This window comes from Accipiter gentilis, chromosome 1 (genome assembly GCF_929443795.1).
Source record: "Accipiter gentilis chromosome 1, bAccGen1.1, whole genome shotgun sequence".
Taxonomy (NCBI): domain Eukaryota; kingdom Metazoa; phylum Chordata; class Aves; order Accipitriformes; family Accipitridae; genus Astur; species Astur gentilis.
The window spans coordinates 12,402,596-12,429,660 of record NC_064880.1 but is presented as its reverse complement, the minus strand read 5'-3'; the positions used below and the strand labels follow the sequence as shown (position 1 = coordinate 12,429,660).

General features: G+C 43.4%; 1 protein-coding gene across 6 annotated transcripts in view; it reads right to left on the bottom strand.

The window, feature by feature from the left end:
- Positions 1-27,065, bottom strand: part of HDAC4 (histone deacetylase 4) — a 264,285-nt gene that overhangs the window by 21,577 nt on the left and 215,643 nt on the right. For all 6 annotated transcript variants that reach the window (XM_049806725.1, XM_049806715.1, XM_049806707.1 and 3 more), the window contains 7 exons: positions 22,184-22,304; positions 17,581-17,627; positions 9,282-9,389; positions 8,670-8,725; positions 7,573-7,660; positions 6,132-6,251; positions 4,013-4,110 (listed from right to left, as the gene is read on the bottom strand). In XM_049806725.1, the coding sequence (XP_049662682.1) occupies positions 4,013-4,110; positions 6,132-6,251; positions 7,573-7,660; positions 8,670-8,725; positions 9,282-9,389; positions 17,581-17,627; positions 22,184-22,304 (638 nt within the window). The remainder of the gene's footprint in view (positions 1-4,012; positions 4,111-6,131; positions 6,252-7,572; positions 7,661-8,669; positions 8,726-9,281; positions 9,390-17,580; positions 17,628-22,183; positions 22,305-27,065) is intronic.

The window sequence follows — 27,065 nt, the reverse complement described above, 5'->3', positions numbered from 1 at the left end:
TGTATGAGACAACACAACTGCTAGAATCATCAGGAAAGCTTTCTTACAGTAAATTCAGAGGAAAACTCCTGTGGACAATACAATCTAATTTCACTAAGTAATTGCTGTTCTCGCGTAATAAGGAACCAGCTGCAGTCTTCACATTTTTTCTGGAGGTCTCTTAGCCGGGTTTGCACACTCTTGCTTTTGAAAACATCATGAGGATTTATAGAAGCAAACATGATTTTTGCTTGCATAACAAGTCAGGGAACAACAGACCCTGGTAAAAAAAAAAAAACAACCCACAACCCTGAATTTTACAAGTGTTTGTTTCTATAACTACAGAATAACAGCGATGAATACCAATAACATTTTGATGAGTTAAGGACTTTTAAAATTATATGCCCTGCATTTTTTTGCATTAGAGTTTAATACATTTCTGCCTAATCTGTGAAATCTGTATTGCCCACATATTTTGGTGGTGAGTTCAACCATGGGACCTTCGCCCAGCGAACGGTCAGCTAAATTATAATGTCATGCTGTCTCGGGCAGGCAGAGCCGCTGCTACGATGGGGTGGAGGAGCGCCAAGCTCGCAACAAACTCCCCAAATCCCTTTTGCACATCTTATTAGTGACTGGCGTGACTCCACCCTGTCCCGTCCCGTCCCCCCCAAAAAAATACAGCAATCATGATATCACCCCAACCTTGAGACGGGGCAGCCGGTGATTTCAGCCCTCGGTTATGAAGACAATAAGCGACAAAGTGCACGGCAAGACTGCTCTTCGCTTCACATTTTTAACTCTTGTTCTCACTTTTGAAAATGCTCGGCAGTATCAATAAATACTAAGAGGTCAGGCTACCCTGTCCAACCCACTGATGCAAGTTACTGTCCTTTCTTTGGAAAAAGTAAAATGACACTGAAACAGGTTTTCAGTGCGGGGATGATAGGTTTCATTTGGATTTATTTATTCACTCATCAGAAGACTAATTTATGAGGACAATTATCTCAGTTATTTCATTAGAGCACATGCTTTTATCAAATCCATACACCAGCTCATCCTGAAATAGAACAAAAAAAAAAAAAAAAAAGGCATGTTGCTTATTTTTCTTTTGTTTGGTTTACATAGAAGGAGGTCTTGCTTCCCTAAAAGCAGACAAGTATGTGAAGAGTTAAGGCTTAAAAAAAAAAAAGAAAAGAAGAAAAAGTATATCAGTATCTTTGCCTAGCTCAAAGGATTTCCACTGATTCCTCTACAGACTTCAAAGCCTCACAGTTTGGCATTTGGACTGGTTTGAATTAAAGCTCAGTTCTCCACTGTGAGTTTCCAAGTTCATGGTGAAAATGCCTGCTGCTTCTGGAGTTCATTATGGCCAATTTTCTTATCTTTTCTTCATCTTAGGTTTGATCCCCAGCAAATGCAACGTGGCATTCGATGGGGTGGAATAACAAGGTGCTGCCTTGAAGGCATGCATTGTCTCAAGGGGCTAACACAAGAAAAGAAGAAAAAAAAAAAAGGATATATGACCCATTCCCTTCACTTTCTAACTCTCAGAGGACTATAAATTGCAAACTTCAAAGCATTATTTTACATTAAAATCAATAGAAAGATTCAGGGGGAAAAAAAATGTTTTTCAAAGAAGCTGGTTAAGATTTAAAAAGGTCACTTGATAATGTATTATCATGACCAAACTTGGCATTAGATAAAAAAAAGCTTCCAATTTAACTTATTGACTGAAGGTGTGCACATGGGGCAGACTACAGGAGGTGCTACCAAGGAGGATGAGTCACAACATCCCTCGGCTTCTCAAAACCCCACCAAAATAAGGGCTGTGGCTCGCTCCAAAATATGTTCCCCAAATAGCTGCAGTCTCTGGGCAAAAAGACAGCAGTGCCTATTAAGGAAGGGCTGGCAAAGGTCCTCCTGTGCAGACTGAGCAATTTTCCAGGAGCCTTGAAACTCAATTAATATTTAATAGCAAGTATGTCACTCCGTCATGAGCTACAAGTTCTCTTTGTAATGAAGAGATCAGTCTTGTTGACTGCTGGGATAAACAGACTTCCACTTTGGAGGAAAGTGCTGCTTTCCTGTAACAGGAATAAAACATCAAGACAAATGACAGTTATTTGACTGGATGTTATTTTAAATTGTATACATTCTTTGAAGGCTTTTTAATGGCAGGCTGAAGAGTAAAAGCTCTCAGTAAACTGCTCAGTATAATGGAATACAAATACGCACACAGGGAACAACAGAAAATAATGCTCCCAGATTTAATGCTATTCCATGAAGGCGATAGTCCATCTGCCTGTCGCCAGAAATGCATCCCATGTTTTGGCAACTGTGTGTCTCCCTGAATTTATGTGGGGTGGTTGCCAGAAGTGCACTAAACCTGGTTTGAGGACAGAAAACCCACTTCAACCCATAATTGTGAAAAACGGTACCAATTGAAGAGGATGGACCCACAGCATGGGAGAGGCAGGGGGTGCAACAGGACAGTCTCTAAGAAAAATAAAGCCTATATATACAGCAGGTCAGAGAATTATATTTGTTCTCCTGGAAAGAGTATCAGAAAGGAAAGCATGGTCTCACACTGGCCTCTATTCACTACTGGATTACTTACAAGTTCCCCTCTCCCCAGAGATCCACTTTCATTTCACCTTGTTATTCTGTTGCTTCTTTAGTCAATTTTATCCTGTTCTCTGCAGCTCTGGGAGGCAAATGCATCACTCCAGGCTTGCAGAAGTCCCCAAAACACCAATGATGTACAATCGCCCTGTTGGGGTATTTTGCCCATTAGCTGCTCAAAGCAGCAAGGTGATGTTCGACCCATACTTTTGCAGTGCTCCCGTAGCAACCCTGCTCAGAGAGACCACAACCTAGGTGCGCATGACCATAGATAAGCTAACGTGTGTTTTGCTTCATGCATCTCTTCCGATAATGCTGATAGGAGGAAAGTAAGGATCAGATCAAACAATTCCCTGCAGTTACCTCCCTGCGATCCTCAGATATCATATGCTTCTGTGAGCAGGACAATAAGACCCAGCAGGACATGAACAAGTCAATCAACAACTGGCTTCATCCCCTACTCCATTTGGAGACTCAAATGATGCCATTTTTTTTGAGCATGCTTGAATATGCTTGTAAAACCCAGCACAGTGGTTTGTAACTGTCTTTACTATTACTGCTAATCAAGGAGGATATCCCAGCAACATATTAATTCAACTCCACAGCTTTGCTTACCTTCATTCACACTCTGACAGTGAGTGATGAGTAACACTTATTTAAGAGATGGTTGTATTTTTATTCATAACACACAACATGCTGCTTCTGAGGAGAAACCAGAACCCAGTAAGAAAAGCACAAACCCCACAGTTCAGTCATTTCAATTTCCAGTTGGTTGGTATAGGCATATTCGATATCTTGGGTGAATACTAATAAAATCTAAAGCTTATCAAAACAAGCCCACATCCCTTTGCTAGGTACACTTGGGAGTGAGCTATGGTGCGAGTCATGAGCAGAGCTCTTGCAGGAGAGGGACTGCACGGCTAACTCACTCAGAAGTTGGGTACAATCGTCTGCAGTGCAGTAATGATGTCTCAAGCCTTGGGGCAGCTGCACTCCCAAGTTTCAACTCATGATGACTTTTTAACAAGTTTTTCTGGGTTCCCCTCCCCATCCAGCTGCATTTACCCACAGAAGTACTCACCCCAAAGAGGTAAAAAAATTTTTAGCCAAAACTGGAAGACCTTACTCATATCAGTTGACATTTTACATTCATGCATCAATCAGTGCTGAGCCGCGAGTATGTCAATCCCCTAATGTCACAGCCACACTTCTTATGGCCAGAAATATCCTATTTACTTAATTCAGTTTTATTTTTAGTATGGTACTCAAAAAGTAACTGCAACTAGATGTAAATCTTGTATTTCTAAACTTAGCAGGAGAGAAACTCAAGATTAAGGAGGACTGCACGAGGAAAAAGAAACCCAGTTAGGTGAAAAATATGTTTGTAAGAGGAAAACTTCAATATTACCTGAAAGCAGTTAAGTATTCTGTGTCTCCCATCGGTGGATCAAGGCCACCAGTAAAGGCCATGTTAACGTTGAAACCAACTCCTGCTCCTGTGCCAACCTGAAAAGGGGAGATGGTACTCTTAATTACACATACGGAAACAGCAAACTCTGGCAACACACCTCTGCTGTCTTAATATTCTTCCAGTTCAATATGGATTTTGATTCAATAGCTTGGTGGTAGTGAGGTTAAGTTTTCCCTCTAAAGAAAGCTGGTCCCCAAAACAAGAGTGAAAATAAAGCTCCTCCATGATCTGATCTTTATGGGAGTTGTGTGTGCACCAGTGGTATTTGACTTCTGCTCACCCAAAACCCACCTCTTCATCAACTGGATCCTCTTCCTCTTTTGCAGGAGAGTCTGTTATATGCAACACCCTGCCTTAATTCGTTTTTAGCTTTATTCAGAAGCATATTTTATATTTCATTACAGTTGCAACTGGGCGGGGGGGGGGGGGAACCCATAGTTTTAATCAGAGCGAGCTCCCCCTCTGCTGGGGAAAAATATGATTCGCAGAGAAGAGATTTTTGCTGCTTGAGGGACACATGGGTGGTAAATGTAAGTACATCCCCATCCTTGCATGTACTGCAAACGTCCCCATCTGCACTGATTGCAAATACCTGAGAAAGGGGAAACCTGAAAAATAAACCAGGGTTTTCTAGTAATTCATTTGCCATGAAGCAGGACCATGTTTTGCCCATCCATATTGAAATCCAAAAGCCTGTGTTCAGTCCCTTTGTCAAGCAGAGACCTCGTAACTGCCTGAGCATGGTGGCCGTGAGGATGGGCTGCGGGTCTATAGGGACAGCAAGGGAGCCAGGCAGTATCTGCTGCCACTGGCCGCTGGGAGCTCCACACAGGGCTCTGAGCTCCTACACACACAATTAGTTTTTTGTGGGTTTTCTGTAGGTTTCCGCTTATGAAATAAAAATAAAAATTGAAAATTAATGTGTTATACAATACACAGCCAGATAATTCAGGCTAGATAAAGCTACAGGGCTTTTATTGCACATTATTCCTTGTATTGGTGCAAATACAGCTGGTAGAAAAACACAGGGGGTTCATCCATCCATAGTGGGTTATTTATCTACCTGTGGCTTTGAATTTATTTTGTGTTTAAATCAGAAAAATACACTGCAACAGTAGCGCACAAACAGGGCAATGAAGCATTATCACATTACGTTTAAGTTTCTTTAGAAATCGAAATGGAAACATCCATGTTTGCTGAATGGGAAAATGTAAAATTGACAGGGTAAGAACTCTAGGAGTTTCCAGATGTAATTTGGATTGCCTCAGAGCACGCAAAATGAAGTATTTTATGAAATTTCCCTTTGATAAATCACTCTGGAAGGACAGTATTTCCTGCCATAAGGGAAAGGAAGGACGCGACTGATGTAGGAACATCCACCCAGAGCTCAGGGAGAAAGGTGTCCCAGCTTCGTTGGCCCAGACCTTCTGCTGCAGGCTCTGAGGACACGACCAGGAACTGGTGGCTTTGGTCCAGCAGCATCAGCAACTGCTGCTCAAATCCCACCGTCGGGGCCGTGCAACGTGAATGCAGCAGTGGTGGCGAGCAGTGCCTCGGCAGGGCCAGGAGAAAGGGAGATGGAGGGGCTCCAAGGCTGTGCCAGGAAACCCCAGTGCTGGTGACACAGCCACGGACAACCTGTTCCTCCTGCATCTAAGAAACAATTTGTGCCTGTAAGGGGGAAATCCTGAAAAGTACATGGAGTGCTGGGACAGCTGGCAAAGAGCTCCTCTGGAACAGGTTGTCCAGTAAGGGCTGGAGAACCTAATTGCATTGACTGATTTTCTGCTCCTTAGCCAAGGTATGTGCTTTCCTGCCAGCTCACAGGGCAGGACACAATGCTTGCGGATGTTGGATGAGAAGGCACCAAACACAAAACCCCAGGTGATACATTCCCAAAGGGACATTAACGAACACGAGTGTGGGAGCGGTGGCAGGAGCTTCTCTCCAAGCCTTGCCTGGCAGAGGCTCCTTGAGATTTTGGGGGGCACCTGAATCCCAGCCCCAAGCAGTCCTGTCAGACATGGACAGATGCTATGCTGACCCATGCTCTTACCTCATCAGGAGCACCACTGCCTGGAAAGAAGTTCCCATCATCATAGCGATGTAGTGAAATATAAAGAACGTTAGGATCATTGTAGAAAGCTTGCTGAGTACCATTCCCATGGTGAACATCCTTCAGGGACAGAGATTGCATTATATGAGGGAGGTTAATACCTTAGTAAAAATGCACATTAAAGCCATCAACTTGGGATTTGGAGGGTTTTTCTTTGCTGTTGTGCTTTGTTTTCTGCACTTCTCTGATCTAGCTGAAGCAGTTTATTGCAAATGAGAGTAATCTGCTTTGCACAGCTAGCTTCAGGTTACACTCCTTTAACACATGGGATAAAAGAGGGTAAACAATCTCAAGTGTATATCAAAATTGAGGACAGGACCAATTTACTTGGATGGGGAGAAGTGGATTCATAACTAATCATGGGGGTGGAGAGACTATATTAGTCACCCCAAATTTGCATCTTTAATCTGTCTGTGGGATGACCACTGACACAAGTGCCCAGCAAAGTTGTGCTGGACCCAACAAGGTTACACGACACAAACCCATGACTCGTATCCCCTATTGCATTGCTACTTGGTGCAGAAATGCAGTCTGTAACAGGATGGGTATTCAAAATGGTCCTTCCTGACATGCAAAACAGTTAGAGGAAAGTGAGGAAAAGGATGTCCATCCAGTAGGTCAAAAAGACAAATACATCCATTTTAACTTGTGGGTCTAGCCCATGGGAGATTTGTGGCAATATAATCAAAACTCTTGGCTGATATCCACCAACTCAAATGCCTTCACATCCACATAAATACATTTTTAAATCTATTAGGAAAATATATATCTATCAGCCTCATTTTTAAACCTATACTTCGCCACAGCAAAATCCCCCAAAAGCTCTTTCTCAACTCTGCTGTGCTGTCTGCTGAGTATTTCACTGTCTCGTTGCAATTTAGAGATCACTTTTGACTGCCTGCCACTCGCCCAGAGGCTGTGCTGGCCCAGAGGTAGGACATTGAGACCATCCAGACCAATGGTCAAGTCATGCCACACAGCCTGGCCCTCTCAGTAACTGGCCCTCACATCTTGAAAAGAAATCTGGGATGGATCATAACAGTTAAGGTCAAAACCTTCAGAAAAAAACCCCAACCAACAACAAAAGCCAGCACAGTTTGCAGTTACCCATCCTTGAGACTGTGTTATGGGCTTGTTTTAGAAAGCAACTACTTATTAATTATAATTTTATTCTGAAAACTATGGACCGTTTAAGAAATTTTTCTTTTATTAAGACACTGTAATGAAAAAAACCCAAACTTTAAAAAATAAATTTTGGCTTGCAGACCACAGGCAACATTTTTTTCACTGACACAGCCAACGTTGCCCTTACAAGGAAAAAAAAAGCCCCTGAAAACTTTCCACCTGCTCTCCTAAAGGGTAAGAACCGGCATTTACTCACCCAGTCCACTATAAGGATTTTGCTAACATTCAGCCTTTGCTGGAGCAGCTTGGCTGCGATTGCCACGGAGTTAAAATAGCAGAAACCCCTGGAGGTGATGAGAGGGAGGAAAGAGGAAAAGGTGTTAATTATAGGTTTCCTTGGTCCCAATGCATCTATTATCTAGATATAACACAGCAGGAAGAAATTTCTTCTGTTCTCACTCTTCTTTCCTCCCTAGAAGATGCACATGTGCTCAATTAGACACACAAACCAGCCACGCAGCAGCAAGGGTCCTGCAGTCTCTCTGGAAAGGCAGAACGTTTCACACTTGCCCAAAGCCACCGCAATGAGATGTTGCTCGGTGCCAGCTGCCCATGAGACCTCCAGCGCTGCACGTGAGGGAAGGGGACAGAAGCAGACAGGGAGTGGATGTGTCGAGGGGGAAAGGAAGGGAAAGGACCCAGGGCTGGAGCGGACATGCTCAGAGAGGCCTAAAAACACTGGGTTGAGGGGAACTCAACAGCAAGCACTCATCTCCCACCAAAGAGCGCTGAAGCACCCAAGACAAGAAACTTCAGCATACCTTAAGCCAGATATACAAAGCCAACGTGATTTATGCCTGGGACCCTGATTTGAAAACAGTCCGATAGGAAAACCCCTGCTATATTAAACATATGCAAGACGCCTGACTTCAGCGTTTGCTTTGCAAAGCCTTCCCACTCTGACACTCTCCTAATTCAGTGCTGTGACCCCAGAACACAGTTATGTTTGCTATTACTACTATTAGTTGCATATCCTTGCTTTCCTCACGTTGGATGATCCATCAACATTTAATTTTAACAATTCACAAGAGAAAAGCAAATAAAAGCATTAGCGCTTTTTCAAAGCATAACTGTAATGCTGATTCTTGCTAGAAAATATGCATTTGAAACCACTAAGCAGGATCTTGCCCTCTTCCAGAGAACTACTGGGAGGCTTTGAAAATTATACTGTCTTGCATATCAATAAGCAAGAAATTCTGTAATAATAACCTAACAAACTACCTTTCTAATTTCCAGCTGCAGATCACACAACAAACACCAAAGCAAGTTGGTAAAGCACATACACATACTTACATGGGTGTGCTCTCTTCTGCATGGTGACCTGGAGGCCGAACAACAGCAAATCCATTCTACGCACAAAAATAAGAAAATGAAGAAGTGAGACAGAAAGGAAGGTTTATTGCACAAAGATGGATGCAGGGGTTGCAGCCAGAAGCGTTAATTCTGCTTTGGAACTATGTAGTTGTTCTCAATGGTTTTCTCACAAAACCATAGCAGTGGATGATGCTTTCCCTCGTTTTGGAGGGGGGGGGGGAGAAAGTCCACATTAATTTTATGGAAACTGCTTGGTACAGCATTTCCTCCCATTCAGGGAAAAAAAAAATCTGAATGAGGTCACTGAAACAGCAAACAGGCTGGCCCAGCTGAAGGCAACAGCAAAACCCTCAGACAACACTGCAATAGTGATTTCATTTGCTGCTCTGGTTTCTTTCTTCCTTTTAATCAGTGCGTAAGAACATTCACCAGGAGTCTGTTGTTCACTTGCTGATATCTTCAAAGATTTTTATGACTAAAGCCAGATGGTGGCATTAAAATGAAGCTAACTGGACCTCCTGAATAACACAGCCCTGAGCCGAGTCCTGTACAGAGCCTATATCAAAAGCCAAGTGTTATTTTCATACCAACCTTCAGTTCTCCCGTGGCTACTTTGAAAACGAGCTCAATGACACAGCCCACGGCCAGGCGAGCAGCACCGGACGAGTGAACTTCATTCCAAATTGTGTCACTGTCGACCTAACAGACACACACACAGGAACCACGTTTAGGAGCAACAAGAACAGCCAGGAAACAGAGAATCACGTTTTATAAAGACGTTATTAATATGTAATAAATGCATTAAATTTAAATGCATTAAATTGCAGAACTGATCTTGGCAGTACCAGGGCTGGGACCCCACCAATGACTGTAACATCACCACTATCAAGTGTCCATTCAATCAAATGACACTCAAGAGATGACCATTTGCAACAGCTCTGCAATGCTCAAGGGTCAGTGCCGTAACACAGGAGCAAATTCAGCATCTCAAGCACTGTAAATTTGCAGGTGTCTCCTACCAATACTCCTACCGACACCACGGTATCAGTATTTCTCTTTAATTGCTGGAGGAAACTGATCCCAGATGAAGTAAAAAGGTTTATAAAATAATGTAATGATTCTATAAAAAAAAGAAAACCGCAAGAAGGATGTTTAATAACGGATGCTTAAACGATGCCTGCCCAGGACTGCCAGGGTAAGGTTACACTGACAGCAGCTTCCCTGGGGAACCATAAGATCAACCCTGTCTCATCAAAGCTAACAACAGGCCTTCAACATCTAGCTGCTGACTACAGACATCTACTTCAATGCTAAATATTTGACAGGACCACCATCCTCTATATTTCCCCCCTGAAAATGTACAAATAGGCCAAAGGCAAGGGAAGGCAAGGCATTCTGCAGACATCCCCATGTCATTATTATATGAGATCATGTCCTAATTTCAACAAGTGAGAAGCCTTGGCTTTTACCACATTCGTCCCGCCAACCGTACGAAGACAAGATTAGTTTGCAGACACGTGATGAAATGCCTGCTCTCTTTTTTGTTACTGCCATTCAGCCACGACGCTGCAGAGAGCAGAGGGGGAAGGACGGCTCCCGGGGGGCTCTTTCCAGGCCGAAGCTCTGGATCTCCTCTGCTGCGCCCCCGGCTGTCTTGCATGCAGCGATGAAAGTGAAGCGTGTTTGCTTCTTGCCAGTCACAGCCTTTGCAAAAGCCAGACTGCTGGGACTGTCCCATGTCAGGTCAGCTCAGCTGCGCAAGAACAGCATAGGATAAATGTAACATTTCTCAGTGCAGAAGATCACCAGCTTTTTTTCACATATTACTCTGTGTTGAGCATATTTATGGAAACAATGGCAAAGGAGAAGGAAAGAAAGAGATCGTTTGTTTTGTCTGGCATCCAGTCTGCTCACTGAGCTGCGGGGAGATGCAAGTGGCCCTACAGGAGACTGATCTGTCTCCTTCACGGCTGTGCTAAAGCCAGTGGAAATGGTCCCAGGTTATGTTATCAAGGACAGCTTCTGGCGGCATCTGCCCTGAGGATGCTTTTGAAGTCACAATAAACCAAGAAAGCATTTGGAGAATACCAAAAAGCCATCTCTGTGTGGTAATGCTGCCAATACGTGCACTGTCCTCAGTCTCTGGGGAAAGCCACAGCATCAGTGGAAAAGTCCATATTTGTGGTATGGGAACAGAAGTACAATGGCATCTGAGTTATGCACGACACCTCCAGGAGTCCTGGATCAGTACTGCACACATGGAGATGGGACTGATCTGACTATGTCCCTCCAAAAGCCCCTAGCAAAGTGGGAAGACGACCAAGCTGCTTCTTCCCCCCGCCATCCCCAGGGCATTAGTGCTCTACGAGGGTCTGTCTTTGGGCTCCTAATCAGCAGTCCTGTAAAAACGTTACGGGATGGTCAACCTGCTTTGCGATCAGGATAACACTGCCTCATTATCTCGGGGGATCCAGCAGTCTTCATCCTCAGATCCTCTCCCCCCAGCATCTGTGAGTGGGAGACACTCGTGGTTTATACAACAGAGAACATCTACTTGCCTTTTGCTAAGAGCTGACCAACTCAGTGCCCCTGGTCTCACTGCTCAAGTGAGATACAGCTGCACTGTGCAGTATGGGCTGAGCGTATCTAACCCATCTTTCTTGGTCTTGAAAGAAAATGCTGCAGGATGCCAATAGCTAAGAGCTTCCCTCTCTCCCTGGCCACAGGAAGTACCAGGTGCCCTCCACAGATGCAGAATTGCAGAGGACCATCTTCGTTCACTGTGAAGCACCAGAGGAATGGAAATACAAAACCCCCAAAATTCACATGACCTAAGCATGGCTTTACCTAAGGGACCAACAGACCCTCAGATTTCCTCAGACTTCTGTTCATGCCAGCCTTCCCCATAAAGCATGCAGAAGTCACCAGTGCCTGAGCCAAGCACCACCATGTTCAGGCCGTCTGATGCCTGCAGAAACCAGGCTCGTGTTGGCAGCATTTCAAGAATGAGGAGGGCAACACAGAGTGATATTAAAGAGTTATTAATTCTGCAGAAAGAAATTAATTACTTAGAAAAAACCATTCCACCTGTGATTTAGAAATTTCAAGGACTCTGCCATGCCCCCCCAACTCAGCTCCCCAGCAGGAGGAGGACTGGATCCAGAGACGTCTGCTGCCACCCGCAAGCTCTCCACTGCCCCATCCCACATGCAAACATCTCCATGATAACGATTAACACCCAGCCACCTTCCCTGGAACGGATGTCTGGAGACCACTGGGCCCTACTCCAAGGCAGCACTATTCATCATCCGTGTGACTGTGTCTGAACAGTCCCACTGAAGTCATCAGTGCTCTGCAGCAGGCAGGCGTAGACTCTGCCATGGTGGAAAATGTTACTAATGTGGCCTTGAGCTGGACTGTTCTCCAGCTCTGAAGCTGCTGCTGTTTGGTGCACGGGCTGCTGTTGACCCCTCCATCATTCCTGAATTCTGAAGTTCATTACAGGGTAGACGCTATTTGGCTTTCACTGCCTATGAGCTCTTTGATGTAGCTGCCATCACAGGAGTCGTTGCTGGGACAGCACATCAAGCCTTACCATCTGGAAGGACTTTACGGAGAGAGGAAGCATATTTCTTGCCTTTTGTTGATCCAACAGTGTGTATTTCTTTTTTCTTCCGAGCTGGAGGATACAGCTGCGTCAGAGATACTGAGTCTTCCACATCTGCCGCTGTTGGATGAGGAGTGGTTGTCCTGGTCAGCACACTTGTCTCCTTGAGAATAATATTAAAGCCTTCCTCATTCTAATAAAGAGGCTGCTGTTTCTACTAGGTAAGCCCACAGGAGAGGGCTCTTTTAGAGGTGGGGCGAGGGAATTCAGCTCCTGGGACCTGCTGCAGGCTCTTAACCTTTGCAGCATGTACCATTATTAGAAAATTGATGAGGGAATGCAGAAGTCAAAGGGTCAATAGCTTGACGCAGGCTCTCTTCTAGAAGGAATGTCCAAGATGTTTCAGAGTGAAACCCAAAAGTTTTTCCTTCCTTATAAAGTTGAAGTCTTTATTAATATACACAAAGAAGTTCCTACTGGCACCGTATACTCTACTACACGCTAATGTGCAGCTGTTTAAAAATGAAATGAGCATCGTATAAAAGGTTTCATTATTCTAATATTTTCTTTAGTTGAAGAGCTACGCAGGTAAGAAATTAAGCACAGGGACAGGTAGAGACAAGGTGTACCGCAGTTCCAGGCTCTGCAAAGCGAAGGGGGATGAAGGAGTTCTGCTCTTCCCTCATCACTGCTCTTCATCATGCTTAGGCTACAGCAGCACATACCGTCTGTGCTGCCAGTGAGTTGTTTTTACCTAACCATGTCTCCTACTGCTCTAAAGCACTGATTAAATAACCATGCTCACATTTTGTTCTTCTAAGACTTGCTAATTAGTTTCTTCTCATTTCCATTCCATGGAAGTAATTTTTGTTGTCTCTGCTCTGTGATAATGTACTTTGCTTGCACAGGTAAAGATTTTTATGTGCTCTAATCAAGACCTTACAACCAAAAATGGACTAACATACTTTGGAAGAGACCAAACCCACTTTTAAAGACCTAGATCTTTGGATATTTTTAGAACATGCATAGAAAAAGAAAATACTACACACAAAAGAAAACAAATTTATTAGCTATTGTAAGATCGAGTGTTTGAGTTTTTTGAAGAATTTGGATGCAAGTATGCTGGAACTATTTTGCAGATTTTTCAAAGCTCAAACTCCTTTCTCCAAAATCTTCTTCTAATTATCCTGGATTAGGTAATGCTCTGGTGCATATAATCCATACATTAAGAAAAGAGTGTGTGCTGCAGAGAAGTGAAGGTAACATCCTAAGTAAAAATACTGCAATACTTGCAGATGCTGCTAAAGATCAGCAGGAATAAATTACTGTTGTTTAAACCAGAGCTCACATCTGTTGATATAAGCGCTTCTGTGCTTTCTTCCTCTCCTCTATGATCAGACGTCTGCAGATGGGAGGAGGTTTGTTAGTGTCAGCTACAGTGATGTGAAGGCTTCCTCACATAAAACAAACCAATGGGGGGAGGCAGGGGGGAATATAGACAAGAGATTCCAAGCACCGGGAAAAAAAATTACCCTTTTTCTCATTGATTTTGAGACACTGCAACTTAAGTTTTTAAAGAGAGTTTGAAAGGTGTTATGTGATGAAGCTAGTTGCTCTGAAATTTTTCCTGCTCCTTCACTCTCTTTAACTTCCTTCATCTCGCTTGCTGGTAAAGAACTCATGGTTGTCCAAGCTTCAAACTTCATCCTGGCGCTTAACAGCTCTTCATGGGCTTCTCCCCCATGAATTGCTCTACAATTGCCTTTCAGATCCATCTATTCTTTTAATCTAAGTAACATCCCCTACAGAAGAGAATTGCCTTGTTTAACTGTTTGCAGAAGAAGGACTTGGTTTCAAGCTTTCCAGCCTGTAATTTCATCTGACACCCTCAGCTCCCAAATTATAAGGAACAGCAATCATTCAGCTTTCACCTGCTCCAGGCCAGTCCCCCTCCAGTCCACAAGCATTATTTTGCATCCAACACAGCATTTAATGTGTTACATTACTATTACATTACTGTTTAGTTTCTTGTTACCATGACGCCATCCATATTTCTTTGCAGACAGCTTTTGCTTTGAAGACCCCAAATAAATTTAATACCATCAGCAAAGGACACTTGCTTTTGACCCATCCCCTGCATTGCAACATTTCAGTGAATACACAGATTTCTCAGGGATTGTAATTCTGACCACTATTTCCTATCTTCTAACCAGTAATAAATCCAAAAGAAGACTGGTCCCACCTTGTTCTACTAATTTTTGAAAACTTTTTTTTCTTTCCTTTTTTCTTTACGGCATCATGTTTGCCCCCGGAAAGCATTTGGCAGACCAGTATCAAGCTCTCCAGGGAAAATCCTCCTTATGAAGCAGTCAGCCAGCTGGAAACCTGTCTAGCGTTGTGGTGAGCTGAATGTAAAGACCCATGAAGCATCCCCTAGACTGCACTTATCATTAAGTGACAAACTCAGAGAAAATTAAACATCTGCTGAAATAAATCCCTTCTCCTTCAAACTTGGGCTACAAACCATTGGTAGTCAAGATGATGCCCTACAGGTGCTCTGATCATCACATGCACCTGATGTTCTTTCACCATCAGGAAATATTCACCAGTACAAAGTGACTGGAGACCACACAAACTTCTTACAGCACCAGGGCTGCCTCTCCACAACCTTCTCAACTTGTAAGAAAAAGATAAAACAGAGACTGATTACTGCTCAGCAATGAGTAATGTTCAGCCAACCTGGCAATCTCAAACAAGGAAGAGTCTAAACAAAACTCCATCACTCAAAAGAGCTATATGGCCACCTTGCAGCCTGAAAATGGCCTGCCAAGCAACAGCAGAAAAATACCTCTTAAGCTCTCTTGCTAGAACAATTTGAAATAATTTCATTATACCATAACAAGCACTCAGTCTCACAGCAGTACTTACATGCCGAAACTTCTCAGATTCACGTTACGCCTCCTCTTACACTAAAATTCTTCATAACTGAAGTTTTACCCTGGGCTCTGATTTTTAATTTTTTTTTTTAATTATATTTTTATGATTTCCTTAAAAAAACAGTAATACATGCATCTCAAAAATGTCTTGTCATCCTCTTTGGTGCAGAAAATAATTTGGTTTTCATCTGCTACTGAAAGGCGTGCTCTGTGGCCCCAGCTAAGATCCCACTACAGGGCTTCATCCAACAGTTTCCCATAGCAAATCAAATCAAATGAAGAGCAACTCGTCTCAAAGAACTGGCATGCTAACAAAGACTACAGTTTTCCATCTATTTCTTCAACAAACATGCTGCTAAGCCAGCTTTCTTGACAATTCTCACACTTCGAAAGACAGCAGAAAATGGGATTGAAAGGACCTTGTGAGATGACTGTACATCCCTCCTACCCCAAAGGAGATGGTCTACACTTAAACCCATCCAGGGCACGTACAAGTGCAAAGCGCTTAATATGCTATAGCCAATTGTTCTGTACCATGGACTCATTTTCCCTACAAATATATGGCTGGCGTGTATATACTAACTAAATATGCACCCCAAAAGCAGTGAAGACTCTGTTTTCCTGCACCAGCCATGAAAGCAGCAGAAGTACACAAATAGTCGGCACTGTATCCTGAGGTAACTGGGGAAGGAAAAGGAAGAAAAACAACAGAAAGCCATTTTTACGAAAAATCTGACTATCATGTAGTTGATTACTAATAAATTACTGGTTTTAAAAAGCTTTTCCTAGAAAACGTGAAAATTATATGTTAGGATTGCTAAAACACTGTACAGAAGTCAGCAAATGTTTCTAGTATTTAAGGGTCTGTGGAGACAACCGACCAGCAAGTTAACTGCAAACGCTATCTTTATTACGAGCCTATCGATAATACCAGCACTGTGGCGCTTCCTGCCTTGATTTAGGATTTAATGCAAGACTTCTGGGACTGCGCGAGGCTCAGGCACTGTCTCTACTTGTTACCATTCAGTCTTCATTTGCAAATGATAATTTTTGCTTTGAATGGCATGCCTGACTGCAGGGCAGAGTAAATCCAAACCTTTTAAACTCTAGCCAAAAATTTGCCATGAATTAGGAGACTGCAGCATATTTACAATACAAAATAAAATATCTCTACAAGTGCTCAGCAGTGGCGGTATGAATAAACGCCGATTATTCTTTTTTTTTTTTTTTTTTTTTTTGACGGGATAATTTTCAAAGCAGCGATTTTGCAAAGACTCAGGAAGAAAACAATTTTGTTTCATTTACATAACAGAATCCAGACCTCTAAATTCAACCTCACGAGCTACAATTATGCATAAGAACTACCACTGTGAATTTTCAAACACAATGCCTTTTATTGTCTCTTCTCATTCTTTACCCTTCCTGTTCTCTGAGATTTTCTGTACTGTCACCCTCCACAGAAACTTTAGAGCAGAAAGTCTGACTTGAAAGGAAAACTTTCAAGTTTTCAGGCTTCAAAGGAAAACAACAACGCAAACCTTCAACACAAGGTACTTGGATGGTATTTGGTTTTTTTCCAGCCTTATGGGAACAAACAACAACAAAAAGAAGTCTTCTTATTATATGGAATCTTGACAGATGGAAACTAATGTTCAGCTTTTCCATGATGGATGGAGGTGTATTTTAGTCACCTCCTTCAGAATCCATGTGTGATTGTCCTGGAACTCAAGAAATGAAAGATGCCAAATACCGAAGGCTGCAATTCCCTTGTGCTGCGTAACCTGTGAGACATTTCATTTAAGGACACTAATGTAGCCCAGACACAAATGCAACAACTTACTGTTTACAGGAACTTCCCAAATATTGTCCTTCAGTATCACTATTTTATTAATATGTTTTCCACCTGCGCTAGGAGGCAGGCAGCTCTGAAGTACAAATACTGAAGATGAAACACCTATGCAACACGAGCAGCATGAAAAGCACATCTTGCTTTCTATGTAGAAAGTATTTTTGGATGCAAGGGTTGCTTTCAAATGTAGTAATGTCTAAGCCATTAAATATCACTGCCTGGGAAATGAGGTTTCTCCTCCTAAAAGCCAGAGACAAAACATGCCTATGAATATCACACACACTTTGGTTCTCCAAAGTAGTTTAAGAATCTTCACCCTGCTTTTGAAGAAAGGCACGTGAGGCTGTCGCTGCAACCCCGCACCCCAGGCAGACCCTGTTTATGGGTAACATCTGGTTGCAATTACCCACTTGATGGAATGCAAAGCAACAATTTTTGTTACCAATGGGACTGGGAGAACAAACAGGACATTATTTACACATTAAAGAGAGTACTCACCCCGACACCACCACAAGGAAGCCTGACAAACATCGACGTTAGAGAACCTGTAGAAAAAAAACGGATCCTGTAAGTCAAAAAGTCAAAGTTCACCAGATTTTGGTCCAATTTTATGGCAATGCTGCAATCTTTCCAAACACAGTAACAGACTGGGGTTTTCTTGTGATTTTCAGAAAACACACAGCCAAACCTGCTACATTACAACATATACATACACAGTGTAAATCCTTGGCCTTGTTTAAAAGACTTTCCAATGTAAAAGCCTTCTATAAATCACTTATTTTTTTATGCAAGGTTTGTGTGCTGTCCTACATTTCAAGTGGTCATGATGACTATAAATGATTGAGATGCTCAGCATGTCTTCTCAGATGAACATTTTAACCCCTTTCAAATGAAGGAGGATAGGAAATCATAAAACCACCCTAATTATCAGTCATCTGCAGTTACTAGAAGATTTTGGAGCGTATGAGATTCATAAAAGAGGAAGACAAAAAATAAACTGGTGGCAAGCAAAGAAAATGTATTTTGACTGAAAAAGCAAACCCAACGTTAAGAAATTGAGAAAAATATAGAAAATCATCTGTGGGGCTAATTTTGCATCTGTAAGAATTGTAACATCACTTTCTGGGCTTGCATATGAGCCAATTATCCTCCATTCAAAATTCTGCAGGTTTATAAAGGGTGTACTGAAACAAGAACATGCTGTCTCATATCCATCACCACCCTAACGTGTATGACTTGGATACCATGTCTACGCACCACAGGCAAAGAGGGAGAAGGAGATATGTGCATGCAGACACTGTAACAGATCTGGAGTACGTTGCCCAAGATTCATTTACTTGAGACGTATTTAAAGTTAATGAAACTAACAGTGAAATAAACTGGGTTGAGGTTTTTTTCCCCCCACCAAACCAGGTTCTTGTTCTGGTCATGTCTATAGTGAAAGAATAAATTCCTTTAAATGCTAACTACCAGCTTTGTAGAGTGTGAATTAGCCATGACAGCAGACAGACATTACTGAGGACCATGCTGGTGTCAAATGCATTGCAGACACATACGTTACCGCTGCGACTGAAAGCGGAGTTAATGCATCTGTATTATTAATCTGAGTGCACAGCGAGATTCACTCTTTGATTAGATCCACATGAAAGTTCTTGGATCATCCTGCCTTGGACCTCCTGTCACATCTTTCACTGCTAATCCACCCATTATTTCGATATTTATCTTCTTGACAACAATTTATGATTGCTCTCCACAAATTAAAAGCAGCCTTATGTGCCTAAGTTTAAACTTGTTCAACAGGTTCCAAAGCTTTACACTGTCAAATGAGAGATGGATTCATATTTTTCCTCCTCAGACTTTCAAGGGCTTTAGCAACACTTCCAGGGGTAGAGTTGTGCAACCTGCCTTGAAGGCCACCACCTTCAAACCCGCCTGATAAAATACAGCGCAGCAAATCTTTGTTATGCTCAGGGTCCTCTGGGGAAAGTAACGTTGACATCAGTGATGGGCTTCCGCTGCAAGTCTCTTCTACACATGTAAAGAAGGGCACTCTGTGAGAAAGGAGTAAGGTTCAGCAGTAACGAACTACAGGACAACTGTAGAAGTAAAAGTAATCAGCAGTGCCACAATGACGCCTGCTTACAATTCTGAAAAAAAGGAACGATTTACCCCCTTCCTGCTTTCTCCTAAAGAACTGCCAGATGAAGGGACATCCCCCTTATCATTTGCAGAAGCTTAAAAAGAAACATCCCATGTTTTCATCTCCCAGCTTTACAAGCTCTTCCTTTTAGCTTGAGGTTTCTCATGCTTTTTCTTCTTCATAGACATATCAAAGGCAAAGAGTTTATACGGAGTCAGCCACCAGAGCCGTTCACATGTCAAGACACTCAGGTCTAACAAACTTCTATTTGCATATGTGAACCTCACACAAAGCTTTGGTCTCAGACTTCAAACCTGCCATACATTTATGCTCTAACATATTTAGAAGAACCCCACAAAGCTGTTTTGTAAACTTAAAAGCCTTTTAAACTCTCAACAGGAGAGGATGGCTGAAGATGGGGCTGCTTACAGGCTTGTTCACCTCTATACATAAATGTGAGTTTTTTCAGGGAGGTTTTCTCAACACATCAGTGGCTCTTAATGTTTCCTCAGGTCCAGCACTGTGGAAGCCATCAAGTTAACGAACTGGTTTTAGGGCCAACATTGCCCGTCCTGCCCTGCTCCCAAAGGAGAACTTCTCCCTGGGTGCTATGCAGACATCCCAGCCAGGCTCACTCCTCTTGACATTTTGGCTCACCGTGCTGTCCTTCCGGACCCCTGGCTGTCAAGCTGTCAGCTTATTTTTCTTCTGCCCTGGTGAGATGACTGGCAGCCACGCTGAACAGTGAAGCTGTTTGCTCTTCCTCCAAGCTTGGTGCTCGGCACAAGTGTCAGTGCCAGTTGCAGCCCGTGCATGGGAGGGTGTGCAATGGGAGGACAACCAAGCAACAGGAAGAGGCAGTCTACTGCTGTCTGGGCAAAGATGGTCAGGCGAGCTGGCAGCAAGTCCCCCTGCTAGCAACTCAAGGCTAAAATGGTGCCAAGCGGGTTTAGGAAACAAGGTCTAAGTTCAACTAAGAGCTACTGGAAAGCCCTCTCTACTGGAGATCCTGGGGACGTGACCTTCTGCCTATGGCTGCAGCTCTTTGACAGCTCCATCTTCTTTGCAAATTGCACCCAAACAGGCAACATTTTGCACTGGAATACGCTCACGTATTAGAATTATTTCTCTTCACTATAGGAATAATCTTGATCTCTACAGACATTATAAAATGAGTGATTAAAGACATGGGGAACACACAGCAAAACTGCTTAAGTACACACAGGTAGAGCAAGAGTTTCTCCTCCTTCAGTTTCTCTAAACAGGCCACCAGGAATGGTTCAGCAAAACCTGGGTATCCCCAAATCCAGTATTAACTAAATAAACTGTTTGTATCTCCAAATGTATCTGTGGAACTATTGATACAGATTGTGGCAAGAGTCAAAGGGGGAACAAAATGTATCTCAAGAGGAACTGACATTTGAATGAGCTGGAAACACTCAGTGTTATCACAGTCCAGGCTAAAAACATATCTTGCAAGGGCTATCTCTGAAAGGAGAGGGGGTTAAGGTGACCCACTGCCTGCTCAGCCCCTCCAGGTAGATGATGACCACTGCCAGAGGCAGGGTGTTAATCCTGCCTGCTGCAGGCTGGTGAAGCCAAAAGGTCAGATGCTGGAGGACTGCCTGGATCCCACTGCAGCAGATGGTCAGGACACAGGTCCTCCATGCACCTTCAATGCTATGGTTCAAGAAATTGCAGAGATATCAGTCAACATGAAGGTGGTGCAACTGCAAATGAGGAGCCTTCTCAGACCTACCGGGGAAGATTTACACACTGTTTCTTTGGACTGGTGGATACGCCTTACGCAAAGTGAGAGTTTTACACTACCAAGGATACGACATCATGAATTCTTTAAACTTTACATACTAATTGTGCTATCATTCAGCCAGAGGTGTCTACTTTTCCTTTCTCTGGGTTTTAAAGAGGTGGTAAGTTAGCTATAAATACTGTGCTAATTGCATGTTTAAACAACTGGCTAATAGCTTTCCTCTGTGGGGGTCTAATGTACATACTGAATATGTTGCAAAATCTTTCCAGCTCTTTTGCTGTGACTACTACATCATGCAGGCCATCAAGTTAATCCTCTTTTTATATCATCCAAAGTCAAGCTAATCCCCAAATAAACTTTCTCAGCTTCTAGGTTCCAGAACTGTCTTTTTGCGGATCCCCACGTGAGAACCTGCCAAACTGCCCCTCCAGCCTATCACCTACTACTGCAGAAAGGCAGAAAGTAAAGGGAGAAGATGATGTCTCCATGGAGGTAAGGTGTTAAAATCAGCGTGGTTTGGTTGCTATGGGGGGTTGGTTATGTTAACAACCATCCCCTAGATTTTTTGCAGGGGAAAATGTCTATATTTTACGACAGATGCAGCGCTGTTTCAGGAAGATCCAGTCCCCAGTGAAGGGTATAAAAATCTTACTCCAAATTAAACAAATGTAAGACTATCTAAGAGGCTTATGCATCTCTCTTGCAGATTACCCATACAAAACTGCCAATTACCCATACAAAACTGCCAGCTATTTGTTGATGTCTATGTAGCTGGTTGGTGCTGCAGATCCAGGTCCTTAGGAGGGTATTCCAGCTCTTACCTAGCAACGGATAACTAACATGCAGAGAAGAGTGTCCAAGCATAAAATAAAACCTCTGAATTACCTTTCCTCCTGAGGGAAACCTCGTTTAAGGTTTTGGAGATATCAAATAAAGGAAGTTTAGCTACCTAGGGTTTAGGGATCTACCTGAAGAAAGGGAGATATATCTTGCAGGGCTCTCAAGCAGACGTTGAATGGAGGTGGGAAGAATCCTCTTGGGAACTGCCCAGAGCTGAGGATGGAGGGAGCCCCATGTCCCCCCTTTCATACTGCTACTGCTAAGTGTTTGCCAGAGCAAGGGCTGAGGACAGTAGTGGGAGAGCTGGAGGTCGGAAAGGGACACCCTCCTCTGTCCCCCAGCAACAATACCTAGAAGTTTCTTGCTGTCCAGTTTCTGTCTGTTCAGAGGGTTTGTGCCGTACAGCAGCGTATGGGCTTCTGAGTGAACTGTCTGCAGCTCTTCTAGAGTTGCTTTTCTTCCACGAATGCACTGAAAGAGGAAAGAAAAGGAGTGATGAAATCACTGATCAACTGCTTAACTCTCTTCAAAGAACTTTTCTTTTTCCTTAGCAAATCATAAAGATAGCAAGCAAAAAACTAAAATAGTTTCTTATGTGAAAAAATGAATCGTAAGACAGCTTTTGTTTAATCTCTTATTCCAAATATTAGCTTGACATGTAAAGTCATGTTTAGATTTTTTTGTGTTTCAAAAATACTACTGCAGAGCATTTGCTAAATCACACAGGTATTGCTCAACTACTGAATATTCAGGATTTCAGTTATAAGCCATTATAAAGTGATTTACTGTTGAAAACGCATCCCCCCAAACCACCCCGACACATCCCCACCACGATTATTAAGCTAACCTAAAAAATTCTACCAAACACACCACTTTCCAAACTGAACCTTTGAGCAATTAAGGGTCAGTTACAAACTTTCTGCTCTAAAACTCATCTCAGAAATTCCACGAGATTCAAACTGTTGCAACTTCTTTTCTTATACGATGATGCAGGTTGAGCTGGAAGTACTGTAGCAAAGATGCTCATCCCTGCTTTTGTTGCCAGCCAAAACCCAGGAGGGCAGATGCACACTGAAGTCAAAACCCTGGCTTCACTGAAGACCATGGCAAAGCTTTTACTGATGTCAGAAGGACCCAGCTTCGCATTTTACAAAGTGGGGATCTTTCAGCCTTTTTTGTCATAGGGTTCTAGTATACCTTTGGGGCTTACCTTTTGTTGCCATCACCCATTTGCCATGGAAAATAGGTTTTTAAGAACAAAGTGCTACTTGGAGATGCTAAATCTTGGTCATACAAGGACCATGCCGTGGCATGGTCTTGCACGGGAGAGAACGCTCCCCAGAAGGCAGATGGCGCTGGGGGGGGGATATACCAGAGAAGGCCACCAACTCCTGGCAGCGGAAAAAACACCTCACCTTTTTAACTGGGAGCTCGCAGCTGCCTCCGAAATGTAGGCAGGGGAAATATGCAGTGAGTCGAGAAAGTGCTGAGGTTGGGGGTAAGCTGAGAGGTGGCCATGAGAGAAAGGAAGGAGTTATTTAGAAATGAGGATTGCTTTGCTTCAGAAACATGGACGCACTACCCCCCTCAAAAAAAAAAAGTAGTATTTTATATGGCTTAGAATTACTTAATGATTTTTTGTTGTGATTTGGACTAAAACACTTTAAAAGAAGTTGTCACTTTGGGGGGGTTGTTTCCTACAGAAGGAATGACAGCATTATTATTCCCCTCTGCAATAGTAATACTAAAATATAAATAGTTAAGAGCAAAATGTTGGAAGGCTCTGAAAGCCTCTTGTAGAGTCCCAAGGTTACCCAAAACGCGAGCCTCAGCAACGAGCACCCTGCTGCACAGCCCACACAGGATCGCATGCACCACCTCCTGCGCAGCCTTCACCCTGGCTTCGTTGAAGCCAGGCACTTTTTTAAGACTTGCACATTCCTGGAGAAGCAGAGTTTCTAATGAGAACAACAACAACAACAACAACAACAACAAAAGGACAGCTTAAAAAAAAAGGGGGGGGGGTGTGGAAATCACACTCCTAAAAAGAACAGACTTTCAAAGAGAAAACTTGTTCTGAAGAGAAGGTCAAACTGTGCCTCTCTGTCCCAAGAGCCGCTGCCATTCAGAAAGCACTGCTGTGTGTTGCTCGCTTACTTTGCAGGAGAGTGCTACAGACAAGATGCTTCATAGGCATCGGCATTTCCAGCCAAGCAGGGACTGCTTTTGCACCGCACCACCATCTTGGGCTGCAGCCTGGCCCAGCCAGAGCATCCCAGGGCGGAGTGTGCTGGGGGCACGGGGGCTCCAGGACCTCCACCTCTGAAGCACAGTCTGCAGAACAAACTCTGAGGGATTTTTTTGTCTCAAATGTTCAGCATAAGCCTCCATCACGTGTTGCAAAGCACACAGGAAATCGCTTTGTAAAACCATTTGAGGCATAAGGCAGCAGAAATCAAAGCACGGCAGGAGTCCTCGTGCACTCTGCCTCTCCTAATTTTGGCATTTCTGCTCTCCAGTTCCTTTTTCATTTTCTCTGTGCTCTGCTCAACCACCTAGGTTTCCTGAGGTTAATGATGAGGCAAAAATAAAGCATCCCATTAAAGAGGCAATAATCACAAAAATGCTAGACCCAGAAGGGATGGAAATATCTGGCAAATCCCCCTTGAACTTTTATCCTGTCTTCCTTTTTTGTTCATGGTAAGCCTGCCTCAGTCCCCCCTTACAGGCTTTTACAGCTTCCCTCTCACCCATATGCCAACTTTTTTCCTTTGAACAAGACGTACTGACCCATTTTCAGCTGCTACATTTAGGGGACGCACAGAAATAGCATTTTGTATTTCTTGGCGTTATGTAAAGACACCAGAAGAACAGCAGCCTGTTGAAATAATGTGCCAGATACTCTGTGGATGCGAACAGCTTCAGCTCATCAGGATGGGGAAGGGCTGCTCTCATTTAAAGTAGGTGGCCCTAGCAAGACATCCAAGCTCCATGCTGTTTAGGAGGGTATAAACACCACCCTCCCCTCCACATGACACCCATATCTGAATAGAAACTAAGAGTGGATGGAGAACTTCCTTCTGTAAAACACATTCAAGGAAAAAGCTACTATTTACTGAAACAAATACATATGTCATAGCAAACATTGCCTGGTTAGAAAGGATTATGCTCCAGAGGCTTTTGCACCTTTCTGATCTCCCAGTTCATGCGCCACAAGCTTTGTCCTTGGCTCTAACCGAAGACGCCAAGAAAATGAATTCCATCCCCCCCCCAAACAAAGTTAGAGAACACAACAAATCCCTCACTCCTGTTTCCAGACCCATCACAACTTGTATCTCAGTCTATGGCTCAGCCTGCCATCCATGCTCTTAATTTGAGCATTTCTTCACTTTCTAAGAGCTCTCATCTTATGATATTCTTATCTTTGAGGCTTCGCATTGCCTGCTGACCTTGCTCACTCCATATTACCTCCCCCCGCCCCTTGTCTAACCTCCTTCCTGGCTGCTAAACACTGGCTTTTCAGCTCAAGAGTTGGCTTCTTAACCCTGATGAACTAGTTGGCCCTTTACCCTGTTTCCTTCGTGCCTCTGTCCGCATGAAACCTGACCTTCGCAACGCCACACCACCCCTGCTCTCCTACTGCTTTATACACGTCCTTCCACGCTCTTCCTCCATTTCCTTGGAGCACCTTTTCCTTTGCATTTTGAACAAAAAAACCTCACTGCTAGCCTCTTAGTTTGCATTTTATTCACCCTTTCACCCATGATGTTTCAAAAGGACAGGGTATGTATCTTGAGAGACCGCAAGCCAGATCTTCTTCCAACTGTGGCCCCCAAAAAAGCCCCCAAAAGCCAGGAAAGTAGCTATAGTTTCTCTCCAGAGACTGACTTCCCAGGCACCACCGCCACCACCTCCCACATGTCCTCAGTGCTTTGCGATGGGAAACCTTGGCATGGAGCAGCTTTCCAGAGGCTTCACCACCTGGACCCATCCTGCACTCCAACCAGACACCTGCCCAATGCTGTGCCCAGAACGCCGGGGACACGACTCTGCTCTTACAGATGGCCCAGCCCTGGGTCTGGTTTCTCATGTCAGTCCTCCACAGCTGCAATTGACCTTCAGCTAACAGTCCTCATGCTTTAAACAACGCAGGATTGCTGCCAAGATGTGCTTGGAGACGGACCCTGCTTGAGGAACTCATTCTTCCCCATTCTGGTCGAGCAGCCCAGGGATTTGATTACCTCCAAAAACACACAGCAAACCCTATTGATTTCCTCACGCTCTTGATGAAGGCTGGGAGGATTACTCTCTACCATGATTGCGGGTTTTCATTTGGGGGGTAGAGTCTTTTATTGAGATTGCCTCAATTAGTATAATTGTTGCTTTTAAATTCTGAATGTACACCAGAGTAATTGCCATATTTTATAAAGCTAACTTAATTAAACAAGCAATATTCTAAACCGCAGCTGTCGTTAAGTTTGGACAACTGCTTTCACTGCAAAAGGTCATCTTTAAAACTTGCGCGACCCTGCCAGACTCTTACCTATCACACTGCAAATCTGGCACACGTTTTCCCCTCAGCTGGATGTAAAACGTTTTTTGGACAACTTTAGCAAATACGTATCTGTTTCAGGGCTGAAAAATGAGAGGCAGGGGAAGAAGCGATGTGTTTTCTTTCTGTTCTAAAAATATTTGTGCCCCTTCTGGATCACTTCTATTGCCTCTGAGAGAAATGGTAGGAACTCAGCACTTGGCAGGTTGTCTAGGAGCCTCTCAGCTGCCTGATGAAAACAGGTTTTCACTTAGTTCACTTCTGAAATTTCAAAGCAAGTATTTGTTAGCATGCATGATAAAAATATTTATCTGCAAGCCCTTTTCTGGCTTGGGGCATGTGTGCAACAGAAACACCAAAAGAAAATTTCCAGGAGACAGACACCGAGAATTGTTTGAGCTTGCATGAGAAAGCAGAGCTGGGATTTATTTTCAGTGCGCAGTCGTTGGAGAGAATGAGAGCTGTTAAACTCCTTCTGGAAGAGAACAGGGATCCAGCGGAGTCTCGTCTGATCCCACACAGTGTGCATGGGATTATTTACTATGCAGGGCGCTGTGTTTTTAATCCATGTTGAGCAACTACTTGCAACCAACAGGATCAAACTATACCCACACCCGGACCACAGCAAAGGGCTGTTAAAGAAGGAAAGGGAAACATGAGGATATGGAAATGTCAAAGTT